The sequence below is a fragment of the Triturus cristatus genome, chromosome 5_2 (assembly GCF_964204655.1).
Source record: "Triturus cristatus chromosome 5_2, aTriCri1.1, whole genome shotgun sequence".
In the NCBI taxonomy this organism is placed as follows: domain Eukaryota; kingdom Metazoa; phylum Chordata; class Amphibia; order Caudata; family Salamandridae; genus Triturus; species Triturus cristatus.
In genome coordinates, this window is record NC_140588.1 from 926,111,401 (window position 1) to 926,125,040 (window position 13,640).

Consider the following 13,640-nt stretch of genomic DNA (forward strand, 5'->3'; position numbering starts at 1 on the left):
ACCCTGGCGTCTAGTGGGCTTTCTACCCCCCCGCAGGGAGGCAGATTGGGGACTACTGCAGGTAGACTAATTTTGATGGTGTGGGTGGGGGAATTGGCGTGCCCATTTTGGGCAGCCCCCACCCCCTAATTGAAGTGAGAGAAAAATTCACTGGTATCTAGTGGGATTTCTGGGGCAGGTTGGGGGCTGCTGAAGGTACCCATTCAATTTAGGGGGAGCAAAGGCACTTGCCCTTGGGGCGATCCCCAAGCAGGGATCCACTAGGGATGGGTACCATTGAAAAGGGGAGATTCTTCCCTTTCCAACGATACCTCTCCTGGCTTTCTACATACTGAGATAGCCCCCTGAGCGCGTAGAAAGCGAAACTGAAATGAGACTCTTGGTTCATTTCAATTTCGGTTTCACTGAAATTATGTCAGGGCGACATGCGCACTGATCGTCATTTCAGGGAAACCAAAGCTATGGCCTCGGGAGCTGGAGGCTGTTGGGGGTGAAAGGGAATCCCTCTGGTGCCTGCACCAGAGGGATTCCAGGTGCCGTCTGACGCACCTAAGGGGTAAATAAATCAAACACAGGAGAAGGTTTCATATAGCACACATCCTGAAGTCATTTCTTTCATAGTCCTTTTTTATGTGATAATGAAGAAAAAGAAGATCACACAATGCTAAGAACTGGGTCACTAGTCCATTTCAAGACTTGGCCCTGGTTCTGGCAAAGCGGAAGATTACGCAACATTGGAAATTCCCAGGGGGGTCCAAAAGTCTCACTTGGAGGGCTGAGCTAGAGACATGGGCGGCCTGCGAAGGGAGGGTATTCCCTTCGAAATGCCAAAAGAGGGATTGGGAAATTGGATCGGGCTCGAGCCTGGGAAGCCCTGGTCAATAACCTGAAGGAGCCTGCATTAGCATAGGGAGATACGACTGATGGGAGTATCCCCACAAGGTATGCCTGAGCCGCATTCAGGGAGGGAGGAGGACACAAGGATTTAGAGAGGGGGATCCTGATGCATTTCAACACTATAGAAAGTGGGGGGGGGGGGGGGGGCGGGGGGGACTGTTGGGTGGAAGGGAGCGGGGGAGCAAACCACAAGGATTATATTTATTCTTCAGGCTCACTACTCTTATTGATACAGGATGACAGCTGGAGATCTGCTAGGTGGGGAGGGAAGAGGGGACTTGGGTGCTAGGGTAGATAAGCGGATGTGTATTAGTTCCAGTACCTTGTCAAATCTACATAACCCTATATCTGTTGCAAAAAAGATCGATACAATGTAACTAATCGTTGAAAACTATTATAGAAATGTAATGTAATAGATATCAAAGATGTTATTTGAAACCCTATTAAAAAGTCTAAAAAAAAAAATGAAGAAAAAGAACAGAAAGTGAAATAAAACAATTGCCTAGGATCACACATTTTGGTCAAGTGGGGAAGCCAGGATTGATCAAATTTTTCTGGTTTCAAATTGTGCACTTCAGTCACTAGATGTACACAGGGACGGCTTTAGCACTGGCGGCGCATAGTGGTATGGAAATAGTTTTTTGGCACCTCAGACCTCTTCCTCGGATTTCCTCACTGCCACTTGCCAAAAGTGTCACTCATCTCTCCATATCCCTGACATACATTACATTTGTTTTAAAGCACTGGTAAAGGCTGGATTTAACTAATCCACTCAGCCATCGAGGTAAAATGCAAATGTGTCCTTTGCAACAGGAATATTAATCCTCTGCCTCTAGACAATACTACAATCTCACTCTTTCTAGCAGAAACACTAATCACAACAGCCGTCTTTACATATTTATTGATGCCTCAAAGGTGGATACACAAGGAACTCTGCAGCAGGTGCTTTTAAATCTTAAGTTATTGCTAAACACAGCGCCCCCTTCCCCATAGGCCAGTGCCCCCCTCCAGGTCAGCACCAGGTGCAGCCGAATCCACCCTAGAGCCGGCCCTGGCTATACATAATTCCCTTCCCCTTACACCTCCCACCACCAACCACCACCCTGCTGGCTTCAATGAGGCCTTCGGTCACACCACAGACCAAACTTAGACCAAACGTTTTGGCCCTTGGGATAATGTTTACGATACCCATTTCTAAAGTAATGGTGGAATCTAAGGACCAGCACACTAGGACAAGCAGAGAGAAAGGGAGATGATAGCACTGACCAACACTAAACTCACTGGTTTGCCCTACAACCTTAAAGAGAAAAGAAATTGATGGGTAGGTTGAATGAACTAATATCAGCCACTGGTAATCACAGACTAGTCGAAGCATTTCACCCATCACATTTTGTTGTGGCACCCCGTAACGGGCCCCATACCCTGCAATGCCACAGACCTGATTCCAAGAAGGCTTGAACTTGTCTAGCGCTGATAGAGTTCTCTTCAGAAGAGACACAATGTGACTGTTTGATCTGAAAGGATGGTCCCTACTGGAGGAGGGCCAAGTCTGGTTTGAATATGGTTGCTTCAGTCTGGCATGGAGCAGTGTGCAAAAAAATTCATGACTAAAATACGGCCCAAGTGACTGCCATTGTAAGCATTCCATGCATCACTTTTTAGTGTTATGCAACACCTTAACGGGGCAACATACTTTCAGGAAGAATTTAGAACAGATGTACTCCTCCCCCCTTCTCATATTCGCAAGCATTATGAGCACAGAAAATAAAATTGGGGGACCAAAGGGCAGGCAAGACATATCATGGAGAGCCAGTAGGGAATCTATCCCAAAGAGGTAAAGTGGTTACTGCTTTTGCTAACTAGGCTTTTGGGGAGGGGTCGTAAAGACATGATTTCTGGTCACGGATAGAGGCCATGGGAAAGTAGAATAGCCGACTAGCTCCCTCTTGTGAAATGTCTGATTATTCATCAGTAACTTGTAGACCTTGACCTCAACAGGTCTCATACACGTAGGAATAGCACCTGTTGTGACTGTCAGTGTGTGTGGATTTACTGCGTTGTGATTGAACTGGTGAGCGATTGAGTCCATTAGATTCCACGTATGTGTGCTGCACTACATTGTGGCTTCTACTGTGCGGGGCTAAAATTCTTCTTTTGGAAAGGTCAAGCCACACGTACACTTCTCATTTCCCCCTCCCCAAACCTAGATGTGCTTTTAAGGCAAAAATATAAGTGGCAAGGTTCCCCATGTTAAAGGTAAACCAATCACTTCTTGTTTATGACGAACATTCTAGGTAACATAGAAGTCCCAGATAGGCCATTACATACCACTTGAGCCTGCTTAAACAGGAATCAACAAGCGAAATACAGCCATATCTAAAAAGGATACTCTACATGACCTCTATGCAAACACCTTCTACGACCGAGTGCCTTGTTTTGAACATGTCATTAACGCAACACATGCCTTGTGACTTGATTTTGCATGCAATATTAAACATTCACAGGCATAGTGAAAGCATACTCACAAAAGTTTTGTCTTGATTTTAACAGATTTCTGATTGAACTGTTGGGACTGCTTGATAAGGCCCAATGATTCCAATGTTTCTGGATCCAGACGTTCCTTTAGGATTGTATCAGAAACCAAGCACTGCAAAACAGAAGAGCAATATTTATAAAAATGAATAGAAACATATGTATATAAGTATCTGTATGAGTATTCATAGACTAAAATAACCACAATCAATATGACTCAAAACACATTAATATCCTAGGATTCTTATTCACATAAGGATGTCAATCAAAAGTCAAACATTCCAACTGGAGTTGGTCATAACAGTATGAAATTACGATGTATCATCACCACCAGGGCCTTTTCAACGCATGCTCTCACCAGACTAAAACACAACCAAGCAAGAGAAACCGCAGAAGAGACTATCTTTGCAGCCAACAGTCCACACCCAAATTAACGCTACGTTTGCCATAAAAGACAAGCATTGGCACAGCCAATAGATCTCGCCTTTGGGGCCTTATAAGTGTTTAGCCAGAGCTATTGACTTTGTCAATGTCTTTAAGCTGTGCTGTAGAGAAGTGTGGCTGCTGTGCAGCTTGCTGAAAAGTTTTAATAAAAAAGCGTCAGAAGAATTTTTGTTACCTTATATATGACCAAGAAGGCATTATGTACAACTGAACGACCATATTAAAAAAAGCATTTACAATAAAACATTTCCCCAGTTTTCTTTTGTTCCTGCAATGCTGGCAACTTGTTTCTGCCTGGCGCGGAGTGATGCTGTGGTGGCGCAGAGAGATGCTATGGTGGCGCCGAGCGATGCTGTTATGTTATATTTAATTTATACAGCGCATGGCTACTTAAAGTGTCCCGGCGCCAACTTCGGAAAAAAAGAGAGAAGCCGAGTGACGCTGCGGTGGCGCCGAGTGACGCTGCGGTGGCGCCGAGTGACGCTGCGGTGGCGCAGAGTGACGCTGCGGTGGCGCAGAGTGACGCTGCGGTGGAGCAGAGTGACGCTGCGGTGGAGCAGAGTGACGCTGCGGTGGAGCAGAGTGACGCTGCGGTGGAGCAGAGTGACGCTGCGGTGGAGCAGAGTGACGCTGCGGTGGAGCAGAGTGACGCTGCGGTGGAGCAGAGTGACGCTGCGGTGGAGCAGAGTGACGCTGCGGTGGAGCAGAGTGACGCTGCGGTGGAGCAGAGTGACGCTGCGGTGGAGCAGAGTGACGCTGCGGTGGAGCAGAGTGACGCTGCGGTGGAGCAGAGTGACGCTGCGGTGGAGCAGAGTGACGCTGCGGTGGAGCAGAGTGACGCTGCGGTGGAGCAGAGTGACGCTGTGCCTGCGTTCTGTGGGCCCCATAACTAAGTCTGTGTAAGTTGCTGAGCTATTAAACATTGTAGCTCCTGGTAGGGTAATTTTCTGAGCTTTCCTATATTATACCTTTTTATATATTTTATATACTTAATTAGATGGCTACCCATTTATGTAACTGATCTATTGATAGCTTGTTCAAAACTGAAACTTGTCATGGTAGGAGAAGGTGAAGTAAATACAGAAGTACATTTAAATGCAATATATTTAAATTATAGAGTATGTAAACAAACTATTCAATTAAATATCCCAGAGACTAGGCTCCAAGCGACACTTTTCTCGTGTGAATGGGTCAGGAAGAAGGGCCGCTCAGCAGGAGCCCCCTTCAGGCTCCGTGCATCCCCCTGAATGGCCTGCTCAGTGGGCTGATCTCATTAATGGCGGAGGGGTGGGGCCCGGCCATCAGGCAAGGTGGACACGGGGGCTTCTGTCTAGGGAGAAAGGAGGGAGTTAACTGAAATGACTTGGATGGATTTATTGGGCAACAAGTAAAAGCCCCGAACAGAGGGGCGGGGAGATGAAAGGAGCAAGGGGAAAGGGAGCAGAGCGGAGGAGATATTGGAGGTGGCACTGAAGAGCGAAATCCATTCAAAGAGGAATTAGAAATGGTGTGGGATGCAGCAAATAGAGGTGGTGACGTCAAGGCAGATAACGAGGGTAGACAGGAAACAGAGCAGCAAGTGGATGGTGCAAAGGGGGTGGGGGTCAGGATGTAATAAGCATTGGCCGCGCGTGAAGTAATGAAGCTTAAATCAAAGCAAGCAAGACACGCGGCTGCGAGACGCGCACTGTGGTGGTGGAGGGGGAGGAGCGTTGAAGCGCGCGCTTGGGAGAGCAAGCAAGAGGAAAGCCAGATGGCGTCTGATCAAGCGATACGAGGAATGCGCGTTACTGTGCGCGTAACCGCACGCTCGAGGCTGTGGTCGGCTTTTTAAAGCCCACTCACTAAATGTCTCGCCAGAGCAGCACATGTGCTGGCTCAGGCGAGACATAATAAAAAGTTTCAGGGATGGACACCACAAATGAAAACACATATGTGGGATGAAAGGGAGGGGGATATGCGTAAGGTGGTAAAATCCTTGCTAAACAGTCACCAAGATAATGCATGGGTCAATGGATTGTGTGGCAGAAAATTCTAGAACCTGATAACATCTATTAATAAATTACACAACTAGAAACACCATGAAATAAACGTGTTTACTAGTTTTTTAAAACAAAAAGGTATCTGCATCAAATTCATGCACAGGATTTATGTGAATAAGTACAGGACACCGTGATTTTTCCTGAAAGATATCGGATTTTAAATGTACACTTCTGACACTGCAATTTTCTCTTTTTCTAAATAGCTCAAATAAGAATCAAAAATTAAAGAGGATTCTTAATAGGATATGGGATTAGATAGGCAGCACCCTTGGTACAGAGTAATTGGAGTATGCCACCTGAATTTAGTCAGAGCCAGTTATTTTTCACAGCTAATACAGAGAAAGTATCTTAACTTCTACCTAACAAATTGATCCCAAGACATTAGAAATGCAACAGGAGGCTGCCCATTGCTTTAAGGTGCAGGCAAACTTTTTAAAACTGTTCAAATATGTTTTTATGCCTTTTACATTATTGTTACTTACTTTGTGTGCAATTGACGTTGAATTGAATGGAGGAGGCATACTTCAAACGATCGGGGCAGGCTCTCTCTACCTGACCCTATCACACAGAAGTCACCGTGAGGAAAAAAGCAGTGCATTTTGGTCAGTGCTTTAGCTTTCCTGCTCATGGGTGATTATTTAAACAGGCCCGCAGCGCATATCGCATGAGGCTGCCGATTGCCGTAAGGTGCAGGCGAACTCTTTTTAAAACTGTACACATCTGTTTTTATGCCTTTTATTTTATTGTTATTTGCTTACTTTGTGTGCAATTAAATTTGAATTGGGGAGGCATACGTCACACGATCGGGGACATGCTTTCTCTACCTGACCCTACTACACAGGAAGTCATCGTGAGGCTGGAAGCAATGCATTTCGGGGCAGCACTCTAGCTTTCCCGCTCATTGGTGATTTAAACGGGGCCGCGCCGCTGGCACGCCCAAGGCAAGCCCGTCTGCACCTGTCCGCGTCCAGCCATGCTGCCCATTGCTTGCCCGGTGGTCGAATCTGTTGGCCCAGGGAACAACTACTCCACATGGATATTAGGGACTGGGATTACACTTTCAAACTAGACTGCGTGGGGTCGAACCAACACACGAACTGCAGCGTCTGCTCATATTCTTATGCCAGGTTTCCAGCGTTTCAAGGACGCACCTTTCACGAACCCCGCCCTCACCAATCAGGCCCGGACCCACTCCTACCCCATAAGGGCCTGCCTGATTAACTGCCAATCCCTCTGTGACGAGGAGGACCAGAAGGAACACCAGGAGGACCCCGGGGGCACCAGGCCGTCTCAGCCTGTGCTGACTCTGCTGACAGCTGAGGGGCGGAGCATGGTCGACCTAAAAAGGCCGGAAAGGATGCAGGAGCGCGATACGCCGAGGAAGCGATGAGCCGAGCGAGGAGAGACAGAGCGAGGAAGACGAGAAAGCGCCGAGAGAACAGGCCACAGAGGCGGAATCGGAGAAGGAACGGGATGGAACGAGGAGACCCGAAGCAGCACCGGGACGTGCCCTGAGGAAGGACCCGAGGACGAGGCGGCCGGGACCCTTTCACCAGGCCCCGGCTTCAGGCAAGTTGTTGGGAAGACCGGGCGGACTCTGGTGGGCTGGTGGCACGCCCAGTCGTCCTTCTCGGGCCTGTAGGAAACCACACACGTAGCCTGGGAGCAAGGGAACACGCTGGGGAACGGGCGGGCTGGAAACCACCTCCAACGGGATTGCCCTGACTAAAAGGACCCGGGGACGGTAGAGAGGCCTAGTGTAACTGGGAAAAGGGGGCTGGTGCTTGAACAAACACCGGGCTCAAGAGGGAGCTGCAGCGAAACCAGGAGAAGGGGGGGGGGGGGGGGGTAGCAGAGAATAGAGAAAAAGTATTAACCGCCTCGTTTTCATTTATTTTCCGAGGGGACGACCAGCAGGACCACGCCCAAGGAGAGAGAAGCGGCAAAGACGTCCATGAGGGGAAGAAACCGGACACTTCAAGAGACATTATAAGCACCACCAAGTACCTCTTCCCCCTTACTCTGCAACCCCGATCCCGTACCAGTGAGAATACAATAAAAAGCACATACTCAGTAGTCCCGCGCCTCGTCTGATCTGTGGGGGAGGGGCGTGCCAGTGGTGTCAGAAGTGGGATTAGTCCCCGAACCACCACACCCACATACAAAGGACCATTCTGTTTTTGGACACGAAACGAACCCACAGGACGTAATGTCACAGCCCATAGGCCTGAATGAGATGCTTGCGCAACTGGCCGAGGGACAGCACCATCTGCAGCTGATCGTAGAGGCCCAGTCAACGGAAGCCAAAAAGGACAGAGAATTTACAGGAGGCCCTGCAAGCCCAGGCGGGTCTCATGGCACAAAACCAGGCGGTCCAAGACACGGCCATCCAAAAACTGACCGATACAATCGCCAGCACCAAGGTACACCCTAACGTTCCCAGCTTGGTGCTACAAAAGTAGCAAACAGGCGAAGATCCGGACTTCTTTTTTACGAATTTCGAATGGGTGGCGAGCACGGCCCAATGGCCCGTGAAACGGTGGGGCCAGTACATCGCCCTGTTGTTGTCAGGTGAGCTGCAAACAGCTTATCAAGCAGCTAACCCGTCTGGTACCACGCCTTACGAAACCATCAAAAAAACCATCCTGGAACGTCTTGGGTGTGACCAAGAGCAGTACCGCAACAGGTTCAGAAAGGAGAAATGGCAGCCACAAGATAATTCACGAGCATTCTTCTATAGCATTCAGGAACACGATGGCTCCAACCCCATAACTGTACCAAGGACGAGATAGTCGAAAAAGTCCTTTTGGAACAATATATTGAGAGTCTCCCCGTGACAACCTGGACCTGGGCAAAACAACATCCCAACTTAACCGTGCCCCATGCCATAGAAATAGCCTGTGCCCACCAAAGGACCCCAGAGGCCCGACCCTTCACGCCCAGAATCCCCACCTGGAGCTCCTGGCCCTGTACCCCCACCCCCATGTCCTCTTATTGATCCCAGGTTCTTACCCCGACCAGGAGGGAAAGAAGGCAGTCAGGGGCCCCAATGTTTTAACTGTGCCGAATTGGGCCACATTTCCCGCAAAAACCCGCTTCTGTTGAACCCATAGAAGTGGGGTACACTAGGGGCAGAGTCCTATGGGCCGGGGAGGCCAAGGAGGCGTACCATCTGACTCATGGTGAACACCGCTACCCAGGTCCTTATTGACTCAGGGTGCCGCCATTTCGTAATCTCAGAGGAACGGGTACAGGCACACCAGTGGCAAGAGGGAGAGGGAGTATCCATTACTTGTGTTCATAGGGACCAAAAACACTACCCCGTAGCTGTAGTGACCCTAGGGATCAGGGAACAAACTGGTCTGATCCGGGTTGGGGTCATCCCACGCCTAGTCGAGGACATGATCGTAGACACAGACTATGGCGGATTCTCCGCTCTGCTGTCCAGGGCGATAGAGGAAAGGGAGACCCAGCGATGGCTGACCGAAGCCCTGCTGTCGAATGCAGCGATAAAACCGGGTGTGTATAAAAGAAGGAAAACACGCTGAGAGAAGAGAGAACAAAACAGGACAGTAGTGTTGAATGGCCAAGCAAACGCTCCTTCTACCCCCTCAGGTACAGACTGAGAACTAAGACCCACAGGCAGCTTTAGGGCCGAACAGAAAGAGGATCCAGCGCTGGGACACGCATGGGCCAGAGCCGTAGCAGACGACGATGACCAGGTAGGCCCCTGTTTTGTCGTATCCAAGGGGTTGCTATACAGAAAGATAATAAAGCCAGACAAAATCCTCCGACAGCTCCTGGTCTCCCTCCCGTTTCGTAACCAGGTCCTCTAGCACATAACCAGGCGAGCGAGGGCCATTAAGGAAGAGAAAAAATAGACGAATACCTTCTACGGCGGTTTTACTGGCCGGGGGTCTTCTCCGACATAAGGAGGTACTGCGCTGCCTGCGCAAGGTGCCAACTGACCAACCCACCCCATACACCCAAAGCGCCTTTATACCCTCTTCCGTTAATCGAGGTTCCCTTCTCCCGGGTGGGGATGGACCTGGTTGGTCCCCTTGTCACCTCGGCTCGAGGCTATCAGTATATCTTGGTCCTGGTCGACTACGCCACCCGTTACCCGGAGGCCATCCCCCCACCAGCATGTCCACAAACAGCGTTGCCCAGGCCATGCTAGCCTTTTTCAGTAGGGAGGGATTCCCAAAAGAGCTTCTCACTGACCAAGGGACCCCGTTTATGTCAAAACTTATGGCCCAAATCTGTTCCCTGCTAGGGGTACATCAGTTTCGCACCTCTGTCTACCACCCCCAAAACAGACGGCCTTGTAGAAAAGTACAACCAAACCATAAAAACTATACTGAAGAAAATAGTTTCAGAGACCGGGAGGGACTGGGATAGACAACTACCACTGACGTTATTTGCTATTAGAACGCATACCCAGTCCTCTACCGGGTTTAGTCCCTTTGAATTGGTGTTTGGGAGGAAGCCCAGAACATTAGTAGACATGACAGCCGAGAGGTGGGAAGAAGAGGAGGATGAAAGCAGGACACTGCTGGAATACGCAACACTACTAAGGGACAGACTTTCCACTCTCTGGGACAGGGTAAGGCACAATCTAGACGCAGCCCAACAAAAACAGAAGAAAACATACGATAGACAGGCCGTTCTCAGACAGTTCACGGTAGGAGACAGGGTCTTACTCCTCCTCCCCTCTTCCGACAACAAGCTCCTGGCCCACTGGCAAGGCCCTTATGTTGTGCTCGCACAAGTCACAACCGTCACCTACAGGATAGCCGTACCCCACTCAGGAAGACAGGGACAGATATACCATGTCAACCTTTTGAAGAGATGGACTGATGACCCAGATAAAACACCACAAGCCCCCACGAACCTTTTCATCACTGACAGCAAACCCTTGGAGATCCCCTTCCCACAGGTGGGTGGCACAAAGGGAATTAGAGACGTCCCCAGGGGCTCCTGCTTAACACCAGAACTAAGTACCGACCTTCAGACCCTCCTCAGTACCTACCGTGATAGGTTTTCGGCCATGCCAGGGAAAACCCCCCTTTATCAACACGACATAGTAACAGACGGGGCTTGCCCCATCAGACAAAGACCATATAGGATCCCCGAAGCAAGACGACAAGTAGTGGAGAAGGAGGTGGCTGACATGCTTGAGAACGGGATTATTGAGCCTTCCCATAGTCCCTGGTGTTCCCCTATCGTATTGGTCCCAAAACCCAACGGCACGTACGCTTTTGCGTGGACTTTAGGCGCCTAAACAGCGTGTCCCGTTTTGACTCGTACCCCATGCCCCGTGTTGACGAAATGATAGACAAACTAGGGACCGCCCGATACATTACCACGCTGGACCTGACCAAGGGGTACTGGCAGATAGCACTCACTCCCAGCACTCAGGAGAAAACAGCCTTCGCCACCCCCTCGGGCTTATATCACTTCCGGGTCCTCCTTTTCGGGCTACATGGACCCCTGCCACCTTCCAGCGACTCATGGATATTGTGCTTAGACCCCACCACAAATACGCAGCCGTATACTTAGACGACAGTCATTTTCAGTACCACCTGGGAGGAGCACCTCAGACACCTCCAAGCCGTCTTTACCAGCCTCCGGGAGGCTGGTCTGACCGCCAACCCTGAGAAATGCATGCTAGCAACCGATAACGTCCGTTATCTAGGGTACCACATACAGGAAGGACAGACCAGACCCCAGATAGACAAAGTCAACGCCATCTCAGCACTAGAAAAACCGTCCACGAAAAAAGGCATTAGGGCATTCCTGGGGCTGGTGGGCTACTACAGGAGGTTCATTCCCCATTTCGCTGAGGAAGTGGCCCCTCTTACGGACATGCTGAAAAAGACAGCCCCCAACTCAATCAGCACATGGACTCTGAGACAAGCCCTCAGCTTTGAGCGCCTCAAAACGAAACTGTGTAATAACCCTGTGCTCATATGTCCAGACTTCAAGATCCCTTTCACACTACAGACGGATGCCTCAACCAGCGGTCTGGTGGCAGTCCTCTCACAGACTGCCTCGTCGGGCAAGCCCCACCCCATAGTCTACCTCAGCTGCAAGCTTGTACCCAGGGAAGTTAATTACTAAACCATAGAAAAGGAATGTTAAACCATCCGATGGGCGGTCCAAGCCCGACAATAATATTTACTGGGTCGTCCGTTCACCCTCCTGACTGATCAAGCCACGTTAGTCTGGTTGGCGAGGCACAAAGACACCAACCCCCGTATCCTCCGGTGGTTCTTAGCTTTACAACCTTTTACCTCCCAGGTGTCCCATCGACCGGGGGTGTTACAGACAAACATGGACTTCCGCTCCCGCAGCCCGGTCTCTACATGGCCCGATCGGCCATGCCAGGAGGGGAGGTACTGTGACGAGGAGGACCACAAGGAACACCAGGAGGACCCCGGGGGCACCAGGCCGTCTCAGCCTGTGCTGACTCTGCTGAAGGCTATGGGGCGGAGCATGGTCGACCTAAAAAGGCCGGAAACGGATGCAGGTGGCGCGAGGAGTCGAGCGAGGAAACAGTGCGAGGAAGACGAGAAAGCGCCGAGAGAACAGGCCACAGAGGCGGAACCGGAGAAGGAGCGGGACGGCAATGCAGAGACCCGAAGCAGCACCGGGACGTGCCCAGAGGAAGAACCCGAGGTCGAGGCAGCCGGGACCCTTTTACCGGGCCCCGGCTTCAGGCAAGTTGTTGGGAAGACCGGGCGGACTCTGGTGGGCTGGTGGCACGCCCAGTCGGCCTTCATGGGCCTGTAGGAAACCACACACGTAGCCTGGGAGCAAGGGAACACGCTGGGGAACGGGCGGGCTGGAAAGCACCTCCAACGGGATTGCCCCGACTAAAAGGACCCGGGGACGGTAGAAAGGCCTAGTGTAACTGGGAAAAGGGGGCTGGTGCTTGAACAAACACCGGGCTCAAGAGGGAGCTGCAGCGAAACCAGGAAGGGGGGGGGGGGGGGGGTAGCAGAGAACAGAGAAGAGTATTAACCGCCTTGTTTTCATTTCTTTTCCGAGGGGACGACCGGCAGGACCACGCCCGCGGGGAGAGAAGTGGCAAAGACGTCCGCGAGGGGAAGAAACCGGACACTTCAAGAGACAAGCACCACCAAGAACCTCTTCCCCCTTACTCTGCAACCCCGATTCCGAACCTGTGAGAATACAATAAAAAGCATACTCAGTAGTCCTGCGCCTCGTCTGATCTGTGGGGGCGGGGCGTGATACCCTCCCTAGACACTCTGATGATATCTGCCTCTCCTTGAAGGCACACTCGTGGGATTTAATGTTAAAGTGTGATTTTAACATCCATATGAACAATAATTGCACAAAAGCTAGTCAATTGGCCGTAACGTTAGATGGACTCAACCTGACACAGCTGGTCAATGGCCCTACACATGCTGCTGGCCATACTCTGGACCTCATTTTTTTAATGATCCTAACTTGAGAGCAGTGCCCCCCTTACCCTCACTTGGTCAGACCACTTTTTAATACCACTTAGCCTGTAGCTGAACTACCTCATTTCCAGACCACATCAAGTCCTAGAGAAAAGGAGAATGTGGCGCAATGTCACCAGAAATAGTACGACATCCACACTCTCAACGACACCACATTGTCTGGTAACCCTGATGAAGACTCAGTAAACTTTAACAGCTGGATGTCTAAGGCCTTAGACATTGTTGTCCCCTTCAG

General features: G+C 50.3%; 1 protein-coding gene across 2 annotated transcripts in view; it reads right to left on the reverse strand.

Moving 5' to 3' along the window:
• The window catches only part of THOC2 (THO complex subunit 2), a 1,568,999-nt gene that overhangs the window by 1,379,245 nt on the left and 176,114 nt on the right, over positions 1-13,640 (reverse strand). For both annotated transcript variants that reach the window (XM_085608126.1, XM_085608125.1), the window contains exon 6: positions 3,423-3,544. In XM_085608126.1, coding sequence (XP_085464252.1) covers positions 3,423-3,544 — 122 coding nt within the window. The remainder of the gene's footprint in view (positions 1-3,422; positions 3,545-13,640) is intronic.